At 37.6% G+C, this 19406-nt stretch overlaps 1 protein-coding gene across 2 annotated transcripts; it reads right to left on the reverse strand.

Moving 5' to 3' along the window:
* Nucleotides 1-5641: 5641 nt before the first annotated feature.
* GYG2 (glycogenin 2) lies at nucleotides 5642-18137 on the reverse strand. 2 transcript variants are annotated; one of them, XM_017816674.1, is made up of 7 exons: nucleotides 17620-18132; nucleotides 16263-16425; nucleotides 15600-15726; nucleotides 14482-14704; nucleotides 11715-11855; nucleotides 9959-10069; nucleotides 5642-8056 (listed from the first exon to the last, which is right to left on the reverse strand). In XM_017816674.1, the coding sequence occupies exons 1-7, from the start codon at nucleotides 17713-17715 to the stop codon at nucleotides 7895-7897; spliced, it is 1023 nt and encodes a 340-aa protein (XP_017672163.1). In that variant the 5' UTR covers nucleotides 17716-18132; the 3' UTR covers nucleotides 5642-7894. The 2 variants fall into 2 exon arrangements, with proteins under 2 accessions (XP_017672163.1, XP_017672164.1); XM_017816675.1 differs by having other exon boundaries at nucleotides 7943-8056; nucleotides 9959-10083; nucleotides 17620-18137.
* Between the last annotated feature and the right edge of the window lie 1269 nt (nucleotides 18138-19406).

The following is a 19406-nucleotide window of genomic DNA, read 5'->3' on the forward strand; positions in this document are numbered from 1 at the left end:
TATGAGGGCCATGCAAAATGTGCTTTGTTTTGTGAGAAAGCATTTGGTTTTCAGCAGGAGGTGTTAAAAAAAAAAAATTCACCTCACACACTAATCACTTCTGTGTACAGGTCATCTTCTCCAAGCCAAGCAAGTGTCAGCACTCTGTACAGTCATTAGGGAAACGGAGGGGATTAAAATACGTAATCCTCTCTTGCTGCCCTCAGGTTAAATAAATTCATCTCTCAGTATGTAATCCTAACCATGCTCTTGCCAGGTTTTGTGTCAAATCCTATTTTTAAATGGAGGTTTCTGTATTTTTGCCTTCAGAAAAAGCAGATTGCAGGCAAGAAACTCAGATTCAAACTTTAAGCCTTTCTGAACACTGTATGTTCACTCGTACCACACAGCTAAAGGTCACCCAGATTTTAAAAGTAACAAAGGATGGTAAGAGCTGCAGAGCAGGTACTTCAGGTGACCTATTTCCTTAAAGCTAGCAGACTTGCAGAGCCACACCAGTGCAGCTCTATTCAGTACCAAGTTTGCCTGTGTGTCATTTTTTGCCTTTTAGAAACAACAAGAGATAGGAAGGCCTGCAGCAGGTCCCTCTCTCAGCTCTTGAGCTGCCACAGCAGATCCCAGTGCTTTCGCCAGCCTCAGGAGAGAAGCAAATGTATGGACTGTGCACCTTTTGCAGTGTTTTCAGAGAACCTCCTGACTTACACCTCCAATGTGGCAGGTCAGCAGTGAGGTAAGTCACAGCTGTTTAGCTCTAAACATGGTTGTGTATGACCATGACATAACATCAAGTGCAAGTCTCCCAAAAGCTGACTGGGCATTTCTTTAGGTTATTTCCCATTTTGTCTTTCCTCTAAAAGGTCACCAAGAAAGTTATGTGGAAAACACTCTACATAAATCAAAAAATTATGACAATGAACTGATTGGATGCATCAATGTTACACTTGACAAGGGTATCTAAAAATACATCTGTTCTCACTGCTTGATAGCATTTAAATCCACATCAACATTGCTAAGAACTCATCAGAAGATCTGACATTTTTCTGTGGCTGACTTGGACCAAAACCAGAGCAGCTGCATTTCACTGGATTCATGCAGGGAGAAAAGAGCATAAAAGACCATGCATTTTAAAGCCAGTTTGGCTGATTCAGAGATGGAGGACAAATCTTACTGCTCAGTGGGGAACAAAACCAAATGCTGTTCTCTAGAGTCAAGCCAATCAGTTTAGTAGCATCTACACTGTCAGTTAAACACAAGGATAAGCTTTTTCTCAGTTCACATCACTGCCTTCGCCACTCCATTAGCTTAGATATCAGGAAAAAGTTTTTCACCCAGAGGGTGGTTGAACACCAGAATAGGGTCCCCAGGGAAGTGGTCACAACAACAAGCCTGAGAGTTTAAAAACTGCTGGACAATGCTATCAAGCACATGGTGCGATTTTTGGGGAGTCCTGCATAGGGCCAGGAGTTGGACTCGATGATCCCGATGGGTCCCGTCCATCTCAGCATATTCTGTGATTCTATGATTCATACACAAGAACATACCCAGTCCCACACTCGGTTATGATGAGAGCTTTTACCAGGGGATGGGAAGGTGTTCAAGCACTCACTCAGCTTGTAAGCATAGGTCGAAACTCTAGAAAGCCAGACTAGGAAGGCTAATACATAAGCAAAACCCTGAACTCCATTTCCAAGCACAGCGTGAAAAAAAATCACCCCATATAAATGTAAACATTAAACATTTGTGTAACACCTCATTCTTCTGAAAGTTAAATTTGCTAAACTGCCATATAGAGTCAGATGCTAAGGAGTCACGTAGATATCCATGGTGCCTTCCTGGCATCCAAACATAGATAATTTTATCTTGGCTGGCATCTGTGGAAAGCCAGAGGGGCTTTCAGACAGGAGGAGGAAGAATTAGGGCTGGCAGCATAGCATAACTGGCTTTTGTTAACTCACTGTTAAGAAACCTCAACCAGGCAAAGAGAAATGTGCTTTTCCCATACACAGAGGGAGAGGCAGACAGTGCACACAGAGGTGATCTGCAGGTGACAAGGAGAACAGCGTAATGGAAAATTGGTGAACAGGATGCACATCACTTCAAAAAACATGAGGGACAGGAGAGAAGATTTTTCAGTCCTAAGCTCCTTTTACTGTCTAAATCTAAATGTATCGTAAAAGATAAAAATTTTGAGGAGTGGTAAGCAGAGAATGGAGGTTAATTATTTTACCCATTTCGTGCAGATCCTAGCCAGGAGTGGTTGCAGATCTCTTTGTCTGTATATACTCTAACCAGATCACATAAGATATGCACACGCTATTATTCTGATCTCCCGGCAAATGTACATTCCCTGTTAAAGCAGGTGAACCCAACATCACCCAAGAGTTATCCTCAAGCACACTTTTGCATAAAATGCATTAATGTGTAAAAAAGCTGTTACAAAGATTGCTTGAATAACACTGGAATGAAGAAACTCTTGAGCCAGTTCCCTAAGTTTGCTTGAAAAGTCATCTATAACGATCTTTTGCAAAATATATTAATATAAGAATAAAAGCTAAATTATATGCTTTCTCCCTTCTTTTCTCCCTTTGTAGAAAGGAGCAAGGACTACATAAAAATGGCCTGTTGGGAAAACCTGAGACAACTATCCAATCTCCAAGCCAGTGATAACCATACCAGAATGTGCCTACACATGGTTCAATACACACACCATAGAGAGGGGAGTATTACTCTGTGACAAATTAAGTTTGTTTTACTGAAAGAGCTGTGGTTGTACTGTGTAAATGTTTGACATTCACGTTGTACGAAGCTGACTTCCACTTAAATTGTTTGATCACTATTAAATGACATTTGGAATTGTTGCATTAGACTGACTCAACAGAGTAATTGGCAAATCTCACAGGATTGAGACAATAAGCTTCTAAGAAACTTCACTTCACCGTGTTTAAATATTAGACGCATTGCTTTGCTCCCTGCTGGGACTCAAGGGAATGCAAGCATATGGATCACAAGATCCCATCGTTTAAGGATGCAAAATAATTGTTTAACAAATAAACTCAGAAAAGTAATTTGAGCTCAAAGTTCATCCAGCTTGAAATTCTCAAGGACTCTCAGTATATTTGAGAAGCATTTACATAAAGGACCAAAACGAAGGAGTAAATATAAAAAAACCTTCTGCTTTTTGACAGATTGTAGGTTAAAATACACACACGCAGTCATATATATAGTACTGAACTCAATAAAATACTGAAGATTTTTTTAGAATGTTGTGATTGTAATGTTACATCTAATCAACTACATTAAAAAAAATCAAATTTATTCAAAACCTAGCTTCTTTTTCGATTACCATACTACTGCATTATTAAGATTTTTTGAAAGCAAGAAAAAAAATCTCAACTCCCCATGTTGAAATAAAAGGGGTTATTGCAGCATCCAAACAACCCTGACTTCTACTCTGCCATTTGTCTAAAAATTGTAAGTAAAAGGTTTGGAAACAGAAAGAATTTATGGAGGTTTAAAAATTAAAAAAAAAAAAAAGTCTCTAAACAAAAGATAAAACATGTGCCCACCCATCACATGCAGTCAGTTCTGTTCCAAGTATTTAATACTATGAGAAGGCTTTGAATATCTTATTGCTCTAAAATAAAACAAATAAAGTGTTTCATGTATTTATCATTGTTCAGAACACTGTACAGTGCCATAAAATGGAACAAACACTTTTCCAAGGCAGCTAACATCATGCCATCCTGAAAATCCTAAAATAATCACCAGTCAGAGGCTGGCTGTCTTGAATTTTTTTTTTTTTTTATCCATCCAGTTTGTTGAATTCGAAAGGGCTCTGAGAACAGTCAAAGTAAAATTCAGGAAAAAAATCCTGCAACTATTTTTCCCTTTATTCATAGTATATCATTTCCAGTTTTCCAACAATTATTATTTATGATGTTTAAGTCAAATATATATCACTGTACTTTTTTAACTACCTTTGATATAATTATGATATGATGTTATTACAAGTTGAAAGTTTATACCAGGATGCAAAGTAAAGCTTGAGTGTCACCCCTTTAACCATTAGCACCACAGAAACTGTTATTTATGAGCCAGCCAACTTAGGATGAACAGAATTTCAGCTGAGATATTTTGCAACCAATATACTGACGATGTAGACTACTTCAATGACCACTAACTGACATGTATTTTTGTAGGTTATTTAAGAATTTACTACTATGCATTTAATCTCATTTAAAAGGCTGATTTAAAAAAAAAAAAAAAGAAAATCAAACTACAGAAATAAAATCTCAATAACATGACAAGAAAATTGGTGGGGAATTGGAATGTGAGATGTGAATTAATGAGCTGTGACTTAAGAAAACAGGCCCATCTCATGTTATTTTCAAAGTCATAGGAATCAAAGAGTTTAGATTAGGAAAGCAACTGAATCACATCCATTAAGGAATAAGTAGGCATGCTGCAGACTTGCTGCTGTTGAACAACTATATGTTTACAGGAGCACACAAACATATATCGCCATCTGCTACTAATCCAGCCTCCCGTTCATGGACAGAAAAATCAAGGTGAAAAAAAACCAAAATAAAACAACTAAGCATTTTTTTGAATACCAGCTTCAGAAAAACAATTGTGAGTTGAATGAACCAGAGAGACAAAGAAAACTTCTTATTTACGAAGAATAACCCAGTTGGAAGAGTCCTCACAAGACACCAGGCATTAAGAAAAGTGATATTTCATGAATATCTCCTTTACTGTAGGCTACAAAAGTGTATTAGCCCACATGTTTAACCCACACTATCTCCTGTTTATACATGAAGAGCACCCAATAAAATTGTTGTATGGCAAATAAAATTACCCTCTAAATCAGGCTATGAATAACTCCAAGCACATGACAGAAGTAGTATCAGCATGTTTTGTTTTAAACACAAGCTGTCCTCTTTAAATACGGTCTGCCACACAGCAATAGCCCACACTTTTTAACTTTCTTCATCCTAGCAATACTTAGGGCTATACCACAGTTTAATGTGGAAAAATTCCAGGTAAAGCTTGGTAAGTTTTTTCTCCCCAAGTCGTGTTTTGACGTAGGAAACCCCGTGGTTCATGGCAGCATGCAGCCCATAACACCCCTCAGACCTGCCTGTGATCCCAGGATTTCAGAATGATGTCCATAAAAGCACAGAATGCTGCCTGAAGCATAGCACTTGCAAATTATGGAGTCCCATACAAGATTTTCCCTTCTCACACATTGGTGACAACAGTCATGTGCTAGAAGCCACTACAACACTACATTATGTGTAATTAGTTCAACTTTTTTTTTTATGTGAAGACAGGACGTAAAAACTTGGGCAGGGCCTTTAACAGCTACACTTTTCCATGAAATACAATAAACAAAATACTGTTCTGCTAATTCAAGAGATCCTAAACATTATAATTATGTATGTCTGTAGAAATAATTATAAGTCTAACCTTTTAATTCTGCTCAGCAGGTAATGCTAAATGTCTCAAAAGCAATTAAGTAAAATTAAAAAAAAATTAAAGTAACTACTCAGTCACAAATAATAATCCCTGGCACAGTGCAAACAACCTGTAACTCTGCATCATCTGATAAGTACATGACTTCATATGTCTTTTCCATTTCTTTTATTTCCATTACATTAATGTACATTCTTTGCAAAACATTGTATAAGCCACACAGTACCATTTTACATACTAACCGTTTGACATGTCCAATCACAGCTCCTTTTACTACACTCATACACCTATATAAAAAACCTTTCAGTTACTGATTTCACATCAGTAATTTTTCTCTCTTAATCTAATTAATGTGCCCTGTAAAATGTACACCTCCCCGAAGCATGAGTTCACATTGATGACTAGTTTTATAGTCTTCAAAACCTGTTTGAATTATGTTAGCAACAATGCTTTTAAAACAAAGAACTTTCTCAGAAGTGCACAAGGATCACAAAGAAACAGGGCTAATCAGCACATCAAATGCCATGTGAGTAAGAGGACACTGCAGCTGCTGCCATCTCCACACAGCACTGCACTGGGCCACAGCACCAAGAGGTAGAATGCACCTACCTGCGCTAACATGTGAAGGTCACCTACCCAGAAAGACGCAGGCTATCAAGGGTCCCCAGGTTAGTCAAAGGGAGATGATTCTTCCCCATTTCTCTGTTGACCCTAAAACATCTAACTTAACCTAGAAGCTTATACGCAGAAGACACAACGAGTTTCACTCTTTAAGACTGTTTAGAATAAATGAGAACTAGATAAAAATCAGAAAAATCCTACAAAAGTAAAAGCAAGTCCACTATTGTGATTATTAGAAAGTAATTCTAAGATGCTGAGAGATATGTTTTTCTTCTTTTAAAGGACTTTTAATTTCTTTCATTAATTTCCCAATTTGTGCAAGTATTCTCTGCCCCACCCTCACATCCTTTTTGATGGAGGAAAAAGAAATAAAAATTTCTTCTTCCCTCCTATCTGCTTTTTTTTCTCCACTAACACCTATGGTGATCCCTTTTATGCATAATGTAACAGCATTTTGAAACAGAATTCCCAAGTTATTTCATTATGTATATCTCTACCAAAATTGGTGACATATTAAGACCAAAATGTTTCAAGTCCTGCATCATCACTGCAGAATTTTTATTCTAATACTGAGTGAGGTTACAGATAACTGTGTCAAACCTGTTATATTAGCATGACTGTCAAGATCCTTTCTTTCAAAGTTTTTTACTTTGAAAGAAAGTACTTTTTCTTGTTTGTTAAGGCAAACTCGCTGAGATAAGTCAAATTTAAATACCCAAATTCACAAAACAATCCCCCATAAGTATTCTTAATAAAATGGCATCTCATCAGTAGATTTTTTCTGGAACAACCCTCACAGATTTATTGGTTCCCACACACAGCTATTGTTTAAAATATCTTCAAAGGGCCTGTTTACTAAAACAAGTGCCAATTGTGTTTTCAGTTGCACTCAAATTGCCTGTAATATGGGGCTATCATCCTGAGTGAGAAGGAAGCCTTTATCAGCTGCAGTTTGAAGTATTGTAAACGAATTTATATAAAGCACCGGAAGGTTTACACCATACCATCCGTGTTTCTTCCTCTGACTACACAACTCAGAATATGCAAGTAAAGCTAACAATCTTTTAAAAAGCAACAGTATCCTATAGCAACAATATAAAAGGTTAACATACATTACCAGTCTGTCTTAAGAGTTTTAAACCACTCTTCCTTACACTAGTTATAAACAGACAAACACAGAACATCCATTAGTGATCTCAGATGAAGTCTAAAGTTCCTCTAATCCTAATCATATTTAAATTAAAATGTTTTGTTGCAGACTCCAATCAGGACAGGATTTCATCTCCTCACTGTTTTCTCATATTGAAATCTACATCATGGTTGCCCTTGAAAGCATTAATTTGGTTTCTGGAACAAGTTTTTTATTTAAATAGCTTTATAGTGTTATTTATAAGTACTTCAGGAATAATCTCAGTCTGGGAAATAAACTCAACTTCCAAAATAATCTCAATTTTCAGCATGTTTCCCATTCATGACTGTTTCTGCAGAATGCTATGGGGAGGAACAGGGAAGAGTGATAAATACATGAGAGATCATACTCAGAGCATACCATTCATAATTCTTTAGAAGGCACTGTTGGAGAATAATGAAGATGAGACATAAGTAACAATAAAGATGAGGCACACTTAAAAGTTAAAAAAAAAAATAAAAGAGTCTGTATCTGTTAATCTCCTCCAAGAATCTATGAGGATCCATAATAACTACTGGCATCAGGTAAACTGTTAATATAGCCAAGTATTCAAGAATTGCATTTATAGAAGAAACATATATCATGATGGCCTTTACAGTACACTCTATCTTAATGTAAAAATGCATCCAGTTTCTTTTTGATATGTTCAAAAGCATCTTTCCCCATATAGTCCATGCGCCCTTCCTCCCATTTTCTCCGCTCATCTTCTGGAATTGGTTTTGCTGGTTTAAGGTGAATAGACAGCTCTGAAACAGAATCTGCAACCTCGTTCTGTGGGAAGAAGCAGAACAGTGGGAGAACAGTCATTTGGTTGTTCTCATTTCAATGTTGTGATGTTAAGCCTTAATGGTCAAACTTCTGCATTGTACACTCCCAGTTCAAACAATAAAACAAACTATTGAAACATCCATTCCTCCATTCCTGTTTTGATAATGTGAGATCATTTTCCCATGCGTTTACTACTTTCCATAGCATCTTTGAACATACCAAACACTTATTTTACTGATCTTTACTCAAACCTTGGTATACTCAGCAACAACACAATAAAAATTTTACAAATATGGTCTGTTTAGAGTAGAATAACACCTACAATAAAGTGTAACTATTTATCTGTGCAAATCTTGTTTTCAGTAGGCTTTCATGTGAACATACATTTCTAGAATTTTTGGTCATTTGTTTTATGTGAACACCAGTGAGATCAGTATTATTTAGCACATGTGAGACACATGGCTTGCACAAATTAATTCAAAAGATTGACACTATTCTTTATACCAGTAGCTAGTTCATTTTGAATGAGAGTCCAAAACTTGACCTTGAACTGGAATTCACAATTATCATAGGTGCACAAATGCAAGACATTATTAGCAATAATTTCAACCACATAAAAGATAAATTGTGTCCCTGCTTGACCAATGCCAGTAAAAAGGGAACATCCCAACAATTATAATCTGTAATAAAAGTGAAATATAACAAGGACTAATCAAAGCAGCCACTGAAAACCTGCTTTCAGTACTACTCGAAGAGGCTTAAAGGCAAACAACTCATGTTATAAACAAAATTGAAATCAATTAGAATGACCTTCTACTAAAGCCCTCACAAATTCATTATACAAGTGTTTCAGAACAGAACTTAATGGGCAGGAATCAGTGGCTTAAACTGCCTAAATGCCCTGGTATATCCATTATATCTGCCAGTTTCGGGCAGACGAGGCACAGGACTTGTGCAAGACAAGGTAAGGTATTTCAAACAGCCAACAGGACACTATATGCTTAGGTACTGCATCCTTCCGATATATCCTATCCTTCCTGCAACCATCATCACTCTAAACATGAGTATATACTCTGAAGAGCGTGCTTGCTCCCTATATATGCAAACATGCAGTATGCATTTGTATTTAATTTTTGAGTAGCAGTATAGCAGGAAGATTCTTTGTCATTAGCAAGTCTTATCAACAGCTCTGGATGCAATTAACAAGAAGACTGGAATGATTGTGTTTTTTGAAATGAAGAATTTCAGCCAGGACCCAAACACCTCTGGCTGCAGGGGAGCTACAGGTGTTTTTCTCAGTCTTAAAGTATTTCACCACAGTGCTTCACAATCATACAAAAGGCCTCATTAGGAAAATGGCTGTGTTGTGTACCTTACAAGGCCTTGACACCCTGTCAAGGCCATCAACACTAAGTCTGTTCCTATTCTCACACCACCCACATGTGCAAGTATCCATAAATGCAGTGCAAGATCACAAAGGAAAGCCTAGTCGGTTAGGCTACTGCAGATTCCCTTTCCACTTGCTTGGAAATATCACTTCAGCAGATTAAAAAAAAAAAAAAAACAAACAAAAAACCCCACAATCAAAGAAAACAGAACAAACAAACAAAAAACCCAAACAGTTTTGCTTGTATTAGTATTGGAGAACTAAAATTAACACCATGCATTGATTACTTGGGGGTTAGCACACAAAATACCCATTTAAAAACTCCAAGTTTTGAAAAGAACACTAGAAAGGGATCATACCCCAGTATTGGAAGCAGTTAAGAAATTACATAGCTAAAAGATTAAAGAATTTATTTGCACATTGCATCATAATTAGTTGAGATTTCCCAAAAAATATGTTGGCAGCTAAGACATGCATGCAATCACCAACAGATGTACAATGCACAAAGCTACATGTACCAGTTCTGAGGTTTCCTGAAATGCAGGATGGGACACAGGTTGTTCTGAAGGTCTGTCAGGCTCAGAGAGATGGACGCTAGAATCGCTTGGTTCAACTTCATATACAGGTTGCTAAAATACAGCCACTGAGGTTTTATTAGGAGAATATTTTTTCGTTCATACAATACAATAGCTTTCAGTCTTGGGGTAGGGGAAAGTAGTGATGGGAGGAAAAGCAAGGAAGGACATTATGACCAAGGAGAAAATTCATCTCATCTAGCTTGAGCTATCAAAATGGCATTGAATCAAAATTCTTACTGTAATTAATCTAGGACAAATACCTCCATAGGGCAGTTCATCTCATCCTAAGATAGGTTCAAAGTGTCTGTCATTCTTCAGTGACTACAGATACAGCCTCGGACACCTACCATTCTTGAGGTCAAACCTCAATGGGAAAAATCTCATTTTAGGGTAACAGCTTCCTCTATGATGCATAAGCTTTTTATATGTATGAAATAAGAACAGAACAATGTATTCCAAAACAGAGGCAAAATAGATTGCCCATAAAATATTGTCCCAAATATTTGCCTTTGACAAATACCGAAACATAAATGAGTAGGCAGACCCCATCCTGAAGTCTTTTCCCCAAAAACAATCCCACAAGACTACTGAAGCAAAGCAACAAAAAGTGGAATGATGGTATTCCTAAGTAAGAAGAGAATCAGGCTATTTCTTTCTAATTAATATGGTCTTCTCATAAACAATCCTAGTAATTGAAATAATAATAGAAAATAAAATTTTAATGAAACTACTTGAAGTGAACATTATAATTTTTTTTACCCCAAACAAACACCTTGATAATGTGTTCCTATTTGGTTTGAGCTTTCCCAATGGAGTCAGATGCATGAGGCACACAAGAAAATACATTCTTTGCAAATAAATTATTTTAAAATTATAGAGCTGAAAGGCTCACAATTTTCCTTAAGCCCCTGGAAAGGGAGACTACAGTTTTACTTTATGGAGTAACTATAGTCTAAAGAGATGAAGCACTGAACATATTAAAAGTTGTCTTCATCTTACTAGAGAGCAGTCCACAAGTTACAATAGCAGATGACATTAGAACACTAATTTTATTTTCTCCCAATTGTACCTTGCATAGCACGGTTTATCAGACAAGGTGTAATGACTTATACCTGCAGAAGCATTCTGTTATTCTGTCCAACTTAATTCCTGCATACAATTAAGGGACCCGGTGCAACAGAAATACACAAATACAAGAAAAGTGACAAAAGACAGGAAGACTGAAATGTTCATTAGTGGATTCTTTCAAGACTCTCCTTGTTGCCCAAATCACAGAAATTTTGGGAACAGTTTTCTGGATCAACATTTGAGGGGAAAAAAAAGTTCTACAGAGGAGTGATAGAAAGGATTCTAGTTTTAAATATATTAATTCACAAGACTATTGATATTCAAAATATTACTTTGGTAACAGATTTTTTTATATTACATTTTATTAAGTACCTAACAACTTTGAATAAGTAACCTCTTCCTAAAATATAATGCAAACTCTTTCAACCTCCAGACACCTCAAGTATGCATGACTTAAGATTAAAAAAAATAAATACCCTTTAGACTATTTTTGATGCCAGCAAGAACATTCAAGAGCTACAGCTAAATTGAAGATAAAATCTCCCAGATCAGAAGCATAATGAAAGAATCTCTTTTTAGTATATAATTTTACTTTGTTAGTGCAAATAGTAATATACAACATACTTACAGCTTCAAAAGTGAGTTCCTCAGGTGAACACACTGTGGGATTTATTTCATTTGCCTGCTCTGGAAGCTCAGGCATTTGCTGCGAATTGGCCACACAAGGACTGACCTTCTTCAGTGTAATTTCAACTCCATTGAAAGTGTGCTAACAAAAACAAGAACATCTCACCACTAAAATACAATTTTTCAGAAAAGTAATATCTTATTTACAACAGCTGCACTTCCTTAGAGAGATTTCAGCATGAAAGGAATAAGTTAATGCAAAAAAAAGTGGGCAGTCCTAGATTCAGAGCAGTTTAGATTTTTGCACTCATGAGCATGCCAGCATAATCACGAGGTAAATCTAACAGGTATTTCCACCTTCATGTTACCATATTTAAAGTATTTCTTTAATGCACGTCTTAAAAATAAAGCATGTTAAAGTATAAGATCAAAAAATACCCATTCCTTGCTCTGCCTTCCAATTTGTCATGATGTTAACAAATTGTTAACATCATGAAATTATTCCCTGATGGTAATTGTTCAACTGATCCTATGGGACTATGCAATTAGTTCAAGGATGGTAATAATTTAACATTACAAAAAATTAAGAAATATTTACATATGCATAAATGTGATCTAATATGTCATGTCTGGATACAAAATTAAAAATTGTACTTCTATACATTACTTTATGCTACTGGTCCCAAAGAAATCATCTATTTATCAACAGATTTTTTTATTCTATTCATGAAAAGCATAGATTGCTGCATTTCCTCCAAAGAAGAAAAAAAGCATAGAGATCAGTAAATGTTTCGTGACATAGGAGTACTGTGTATAACATCCTAAGTGTAATTAACTCTGCTTTCGCAATCCTGATTTATTTGTTATGACTATCATGAAACAACTTATAATGCAGTTCTGAAAAGGTGAAATTTTATTATAATTCAAGGATTAGTTTGATGGTCTATATCAACTTAGCTTCAAGAAAAACAAAAGTCTGTTTGTTTCAGAGCCAGATTACCACCTTCCTCAGCTAATTGGTCTTTAATTTGCAGAATCTATGCACATACATTGCCAAAAAAACAGTTTATAAATTAAGAAGAGGGCTGCGGTAAATCTTTAGGAGGGGTTTTTAGTACTATTGGCTTTCCAAACTGCTACTTTGGATGCTTCTACAAGTAATCAGTGCTACTACCAATCAACAGACCCCCTGTATTGGGATTACACGGCAAGGTTTTGGTACCAGGGTGTGGGGGGAAGTGGCAGGTCCACGAAGCCCCCGGGACCCCTGAAACTTGAGGAGCTTGAAATATTGCAGGGTGTGAGGCCTTTCCCATGAAGAACAGCGAGGCTAATTAAACATTCCCATGGACACAGCCTTGAGTTTTAGGGAGTTATCTAGAAAAGGATAACAGTACAAGGACGAGGTTGTTGATTGTGTGCAGGTGTTAAATTCCTAGGTGTTTTTGTGAAAATATATTTACATTATGTCTGTGGGAAAGTAGGGCCCAGCGAGCTCAATAAAACCTGCCTACTGCTCTGAAGCAGCAGACACCTCTTGTCTCATCACTCTGTTTGTGTGTGTGTTTTCTTTTCTTCACGGACCAAGACCTACTGACAGATACCCTACGACAGTGGGGGGCTACAGGAGTAGCTTCTGTGAGAAGCTGCTAGAAGCTTCCCCCATGTCCAATGGAGCCAATGCTCACTGGCTCCAAGATGGACCTGCCACTGGCCAAGGCCAAGCCCATTACTGACGGTGATAGCACCTCTGGGATAACAGATTTAAGAAGGAGGAAAAGTTGCTGTGTAACTGGACAACTGCAGGTGGAGGAGTGAGAATATGTGAGAGCAGCAACCCTGCAGACACCAAGATCAGTGCAGAAGGAGGTGGAGGAGGTGCTCCAGGTGCCTGAGCAGAGACATCCCTGCAGACCATGGAGCAGACCATGGTGAGGCAGCTGCCCCCCTGCAGCTTGTGGAGGACCCTATACTGGAGCCAGTGGATGCCTGAAGGAGGTTGCAACCTCATGGGAAGCCCACACTGAAGCAGATTCCTGGCAGGACCTGTGGAGCCATGGAGAGAGGAGCCTGCACTCAGGTTTGCTCGCAGGATTTGTGACTCCATGGAGGACTCATGCTGGAGCAGTCTGTTCCTGAAGGACTGCACTCCATGGAAGGAAAGCCCGTGCTGGAGTACTTAATGAAAAACTGCAGCCCATGGGAAGGACTCATGTTGGAAAAATCCATGGAGGACTGTCTTCTGTGGGAGGGATCCCACACTGGAGCAGGGGAAGAGAGTGAGGAGTCCTCCCCCTGAGGAGGAAGGAGCAGCAAAAACAACACATGATAAACTGACCACAGCCCCCATTCCCCATCCCCATGTGCTACTGCAGGGAGGAGGTAGAGAAAATAGGAAGTTAAGTTGAGTCCAGAAAGAACGGAGGGATGGGGGAAAGTTGTTCTAAGTTTTGGGTTTATTTCTCATTACCCTACTCTGATTTGACTGGTAATAAATTTGATTCGTTTCCCCAAGTTGAGCCTGTTTCACCTGTGACAGTACCTGGTGAGTGATCTCTCCCTGTCCTTATCCGGACCCATGAGCCTTTCGTTATATTTTCTCTCCCTGTCCAGCTGAGGAGAGGAGCGATAGAGTGGCTTTGGTGGGCACCTGGGGTCCAGCCAGGGTTAGCCCACCACATCATGTAATTTCTTCCTCTAAAAACATAAAATTTTCAGAATTTTTGTTTTTGATTTCAACATATTCCAACTAACTCCTTATCAGTTACCTTGCATTCCTTGGATTCTGATTCTTCCATCTTTTGAAGTTTTTCTAACAAAGGCAGTATACTGGCACTGTATATATTCCACCAGAGGGCAAGAAATGATAGTTGATGAAAAGATCCAGAGGTTGTGTCATCCTGCATAACTCTCTTTGTCTGAAGGTTGTATTTGTAGTTCCAGGGCTTTGTCGCTCCCAAGAAGTGAACAACTTTGGCATCTCTACCAAAACTGTAGAGATCAAACATACATTAAATATTTTTTTAGCACATATAAACTCCTAAAGAAACACACATACTCTCACAGGTGAGATAATTGGACATTTTGCAGCAGTAACACATTCAAGATGAGTATATGTTTTAATTTTTTTTTCTATCTTATTAGTTTAAGTCATCTCATTTAAAATACAAAATGTTGCATTGCCATTCGCTTCCAACTGCTCATTCTAGTAGAAAAGCTCATGAAGGAAACTGACAGGCTCATGCAGTACCATTTCCAGTCCTCCTGCATGCTCTGTTCACAAACAAATACCACTTCAAATATTAAATCAACATAATTGGTTATTACTGATTTCATATTAAAAATTACTACTAATTATATTGACCTAATTTAACGTCCCAGTAAGAGTGTATTGTGCAACTGGAACAGAAATTTATAACACCTTAAATCCAACTTTCTTTTTACCTGAAAATTTTTCAACTGCATTGTCTGAAGTCATATAATTAGTAGCACAGATTTTGTTTCACAGAAGAACCTAAGAAATGGTTCAAAAAATTTAAACAACAACTCCAACTGTTTCTCATAGAAATTACTCAAAATGAAAGGAACAAGTTTAAAAGTAGAGCTGTCAGAACCTAATGCCAAAGTAATTACATCTTTTCAAACATGAAAGAAGCTTCTCTGAAAGAACATGAGACAGTGTAGAGAACTCTGGGACTCTCCCTGTGTCCAGATGCAAGACATTCATATTGCATTTAAGCTTCTATTGCATGGCTTTTACGCAAGATCATTTGTTACTACTGTAATTTCTCATCAACAGAATATGCCACTATTACTCTCTCTTACAGAAGGATGTTTGTTAACAAATTACAGAGGTTTACAGTCAGTCAGAAGTGTTACTACTTACTGATTGAAAGCAGGAACATAGGTGTATACAGCACTGCTGCTTAAGTTATAGAGGAAAGGTAAGTGTTTGCCAATATCTGCTGTTGCCCAGTTGCTGAAGAAGCTATTCAACAATCCTTGATCACCTCCTAAAGAATACATAAAACAGTATTATCAGAATTATGTATTATGTGTACACTCAAATTTATATCAAAATTTCACATCCAAGCATGGGAATGAGAGTGGTGTGTTCGTGGGACAGCAACTTGGGCTTGAAAATATGGCCATGTGAGCAGGTACAAGTGAATAATACCTGATTCACTCCGATGCAAGTTCAGTGCAAATGAAGTTCTATTGTAAAATATGAAGAAAGGAGTAGGGTTTTGGTCTCCCTCAGAGCAGAAGACTGAAGATCAGCTGTATTTCTCTCTCCTAAGCCAGACAGCAAAATTAAAACTTACTGAGCAAGATTCAGATCCAATGTCCCTTCATTGCCCTTTTCTGGGAAGCACAGTCCACATTAAATCAACAGGTCTTAAATACAGCATAAGAGGCAAAGTTCTGCACCTTTAATTCTTTGTGGGGCAGAATTACATAAAGCGCAGAGAACTCCTGCTTTCCTCTTTTCTGCCTGATAGCATGGAAACTATGACTTGCACTTCATTCCTTATGCCTTGCCCCTTACCATCAAAGCTGCCATGTTCAGCAGCAAACTGGAGCAGTAGGTTGTAAGTTTTCAAAGAGGGACGGAACACAAATACTCCACTATTAAAGCAGTCAGGCCAGCCAGAATCGGGAGCTGCTGAAAACTCTTCTCGATCAAACAATTCATCAACATTGCAAAGCACCTTAGAGAGAGCAGGAAAAGGAAGAAAATCTTAGAAGAAATGTTTATCTAAAACACGAATTGCTAAATTAGTACCAATGCAGTAAATTGCTAGTTTGGTCTAGTATATGGCTTTCAGGGCATAAAAGTATTGGCAATGTAAATTGTGCTAGGGGTCAGAACCCCTATTTTTAATATAATAAGGGAACATTGATTGTGGCTCTCCAAGATTTCTCTGATAAAAGCGCAGAGCCTGTGTTATTATTTCATGAACCTTGGAGACCATCTAGAAGGTCCTTTTAAATATTATAACATACTCTGAAAATACACAGTTTCCTTCTTTCTTAGCTCACCTTTCATAGTTCATTATTCTCAGTAACCGCCGCAGACCTGAATGAAAACTGTGAATCTAAATAATTTGGGCTAGCAAGGAGTAGTAGAAAAACCATATCTTGCTACCAGTTTTCTAATGTAAGTTAAGTTCTTTGGTTTTTAAGCTTCACACAAAAGTGAGAAAATCAATCAGGTTAAGGCCCAGATGACATTTAAAGTTGATGGAAAGATAGCTGTGCAGTCACTGAAAGTCAAGACCCCACCTATAACAGTGAAAACCAGAAGAAAATTTTTTTAGGAAAAAGATTACTTAATTGAATTTAAAACAAAGATGAAATTTGCCTTCCTCCTTTAACTTTAATGTAAATCAGGAAATCATAAGCCTCTCTCCTCAAGAAGAATAACTTAATTTGGTTTCTGATTCAAATACTATTCTACTAAATTAAAATGTATCCCAGACTTTCAAAGTGAGCCGTGAAAGTGCAAGGGAAGGCTGACATGATTGTCTGTGTCAAAATTATGGCCATTTTTTATCTCTATACTTCTAAAAGCTTTAAAAAAAAAGTAATTAATGTTTCTGGAAGTTTTTTTTCCATTTTAAAACCAGCCTGCCTTCCTGACCAGAATAATTAGAAACAAAAGTATATGAGAGAGATCTATTTTAAACATCTATCAGAAGCCTCTGTGCACAGAGTGAGTTTGTGATCTCTTTTGATGACAATCCTGAGGCTACTTTCCCTAAGAATTAATTTATTTTTATGCAGCCAGCAAAACTGTGAGCAGCAAATCTGGTCACTTCACAGGCCGATAGGCTGCCTGACAAGGAATTATCCCACACTGAGGAGACAGACCCAAATGTTTCCACAGCTCCCACTCTACTCACCAAAGTGTCCGCATCCATGAACACACATTTGCTGAATTGAGTAAGAGTCCAACAGTGAAGCTTAGTAAAGGTTACACCCAGTTCTGGCCTCTGCATTAGAGCCAAATGGACTGAGTCAGCACTGTCAAGCACATCCACCTGGATTACTTCATCAAATACACTGCGGAGGACTGACCTACCAGAGTGAGCAGTGGAGAGAAAGAAGGGCACTTAGACCTAAGTTCATCAGAGTTCACTTCAGGCATGAAAACAGTGACACACAGCACCATGTTAATTATGCCAATAACCAAGGCTAGATCGATTGGTTAGAATAAGACGTCAGAAGTGCAAAGTCCTTGCAAATAGTCTGCTGAAGCGACATCTATCAGTCAGACCACAAACCATTCATCACCTCTTGCACTATGGGGGCCAGCACATCTCAAAAGCAACAGCTGCTGTATGAAGGAGAAAACAATCCTTATTTAAGTCATTTGATCACCTGCATAAACACAAACAGAAATTAAAGCAGCTTTCATCCTGCACAATTGATTCTAGAGAACAGCATCATACTTTGTTCTCTCTACATTGAACAGGATAAGACATGCACTGCCAGCACAGTCATTTGCACCTATTATGCCCAAGTAAACACAGCTTCAAAACTACACATTTTCAAACAGACAATATATACTTGCTCATTACTACAAATCATATCAAATGAGACTTTTAGGAAGACACTTTTTTTCTATGCATGTCTTTCATGGGAATTTTATAGGTAACACTGAAGTAGGCAATTTTCCAACAAGAAAAAAAGTCTTTTAAACACAGGTTATTTATTTGCATTACACTATTAACTGCAAAGTCCTGGATATCACACAAACACAGAAAGAGAAAAGCCTGTGCTGTTTGAAATCTAGATTTCAGGGACATTAGCTTTTGCTGGCCTGATCTTCAAGGGACAGGAGTCAACCGAGAAAGATCTAAGAGTGGGTACAGATTTTTAGAAGGATAGTTCAGGGATGTACTTTTTAAAAAAATACTATCTTTGATTAAAAATATATATTATAAAGGTTTTTCTTCCCACTGAATGGGGATGAAAAAACCCTGGGGATTTAGTATTGACCCATGTGTCAAATGGATACAGTATTCCCTCAGGAAGGTGACAGTGTTCTGACATAACAAAATCCATACATTAAAAAGTCTGTAAAAACAGATTTTTGTGCATCCAGACACAGAAAAATGTGAAAACATGTTCCTTGAGCCAGATGCCTTGCAAATATATTCACATGGCATACAGAAATCAAGAGCTTGCACACTGCCTAAGCCATAACAGAACTAAGAGCTTAAGTAGCTATGGCACAGCATGTTCCTTTTAACAAGTGACACAGTCCTCCAAATAACAGGGCTTGAGGTCGATAGACCTAATCAGATTGGTGTAAATACAATTCTGTAGTGCTGTAGAAACATAACCCAAATTGGAAAGTGATTTTGAAAAAAAAAAAAAGCAAGAAGAAATTAATTTCTCATCATGATAGCTGTGCACCAATATTTTAAGATTACTCATCTGAAACCCAGCCCCTTAGGTTTTTAGAGAGTTCTGATGTTACAGGTGGTTATATATCTTGCTCTTTCTAAAAGAGAAACACTTGGGGGGGAGGGGAAACAACAAAAAAAAAACAACAAACCAACAGCAGTGGCTTTATTTCAGCTCAAAAGCATGACACTCGAACCTTAGTTCCAAAATTTTCAGTTTAAATTCTCAATTATGGGCTTAAGACAATTTCTAGCCACAAGCTCTACTCCTGTAAAAG

Source organism: Lepidothrix coronata, unplaced genomic scaffold, assembly GCF_001604755.1.
Source record: "Lepidothrix coronata isolate B3197 unplaced genomic scaffold, Lepidothrix_coronata-1.0 Scaffold57, whole genome shotgun sequence".
NCBI lineage: Eukaryota > Metazoa > Chordata > Aves > Passeriformes > Pipridae > Lepidothrix > Lepidothrix coronata.

Coding starts and splice junctions, on each gene's coding strand:
- GYG2 (XM_017816674.1), bottom strand. CDS start 17,715: ATGCAGAGGCCAGAACTGGGTGTAACCTTTACTAAGCTTCACTGTTGG. Junction 11,856..14,481: donor CAGAATCCAAGGAATGCAAG/GTAACTGATAAG, acceptor TGTTTTTGTTAG/CACACTTTCAATGGAGTTGA. Junction 10,070..11,714: donor AGGAACTCACTTTTGAAGCT/GTAAGTATGTTG, acceptor GCTGTATTTTAG/CAACCTGTATATGAAGTTGA.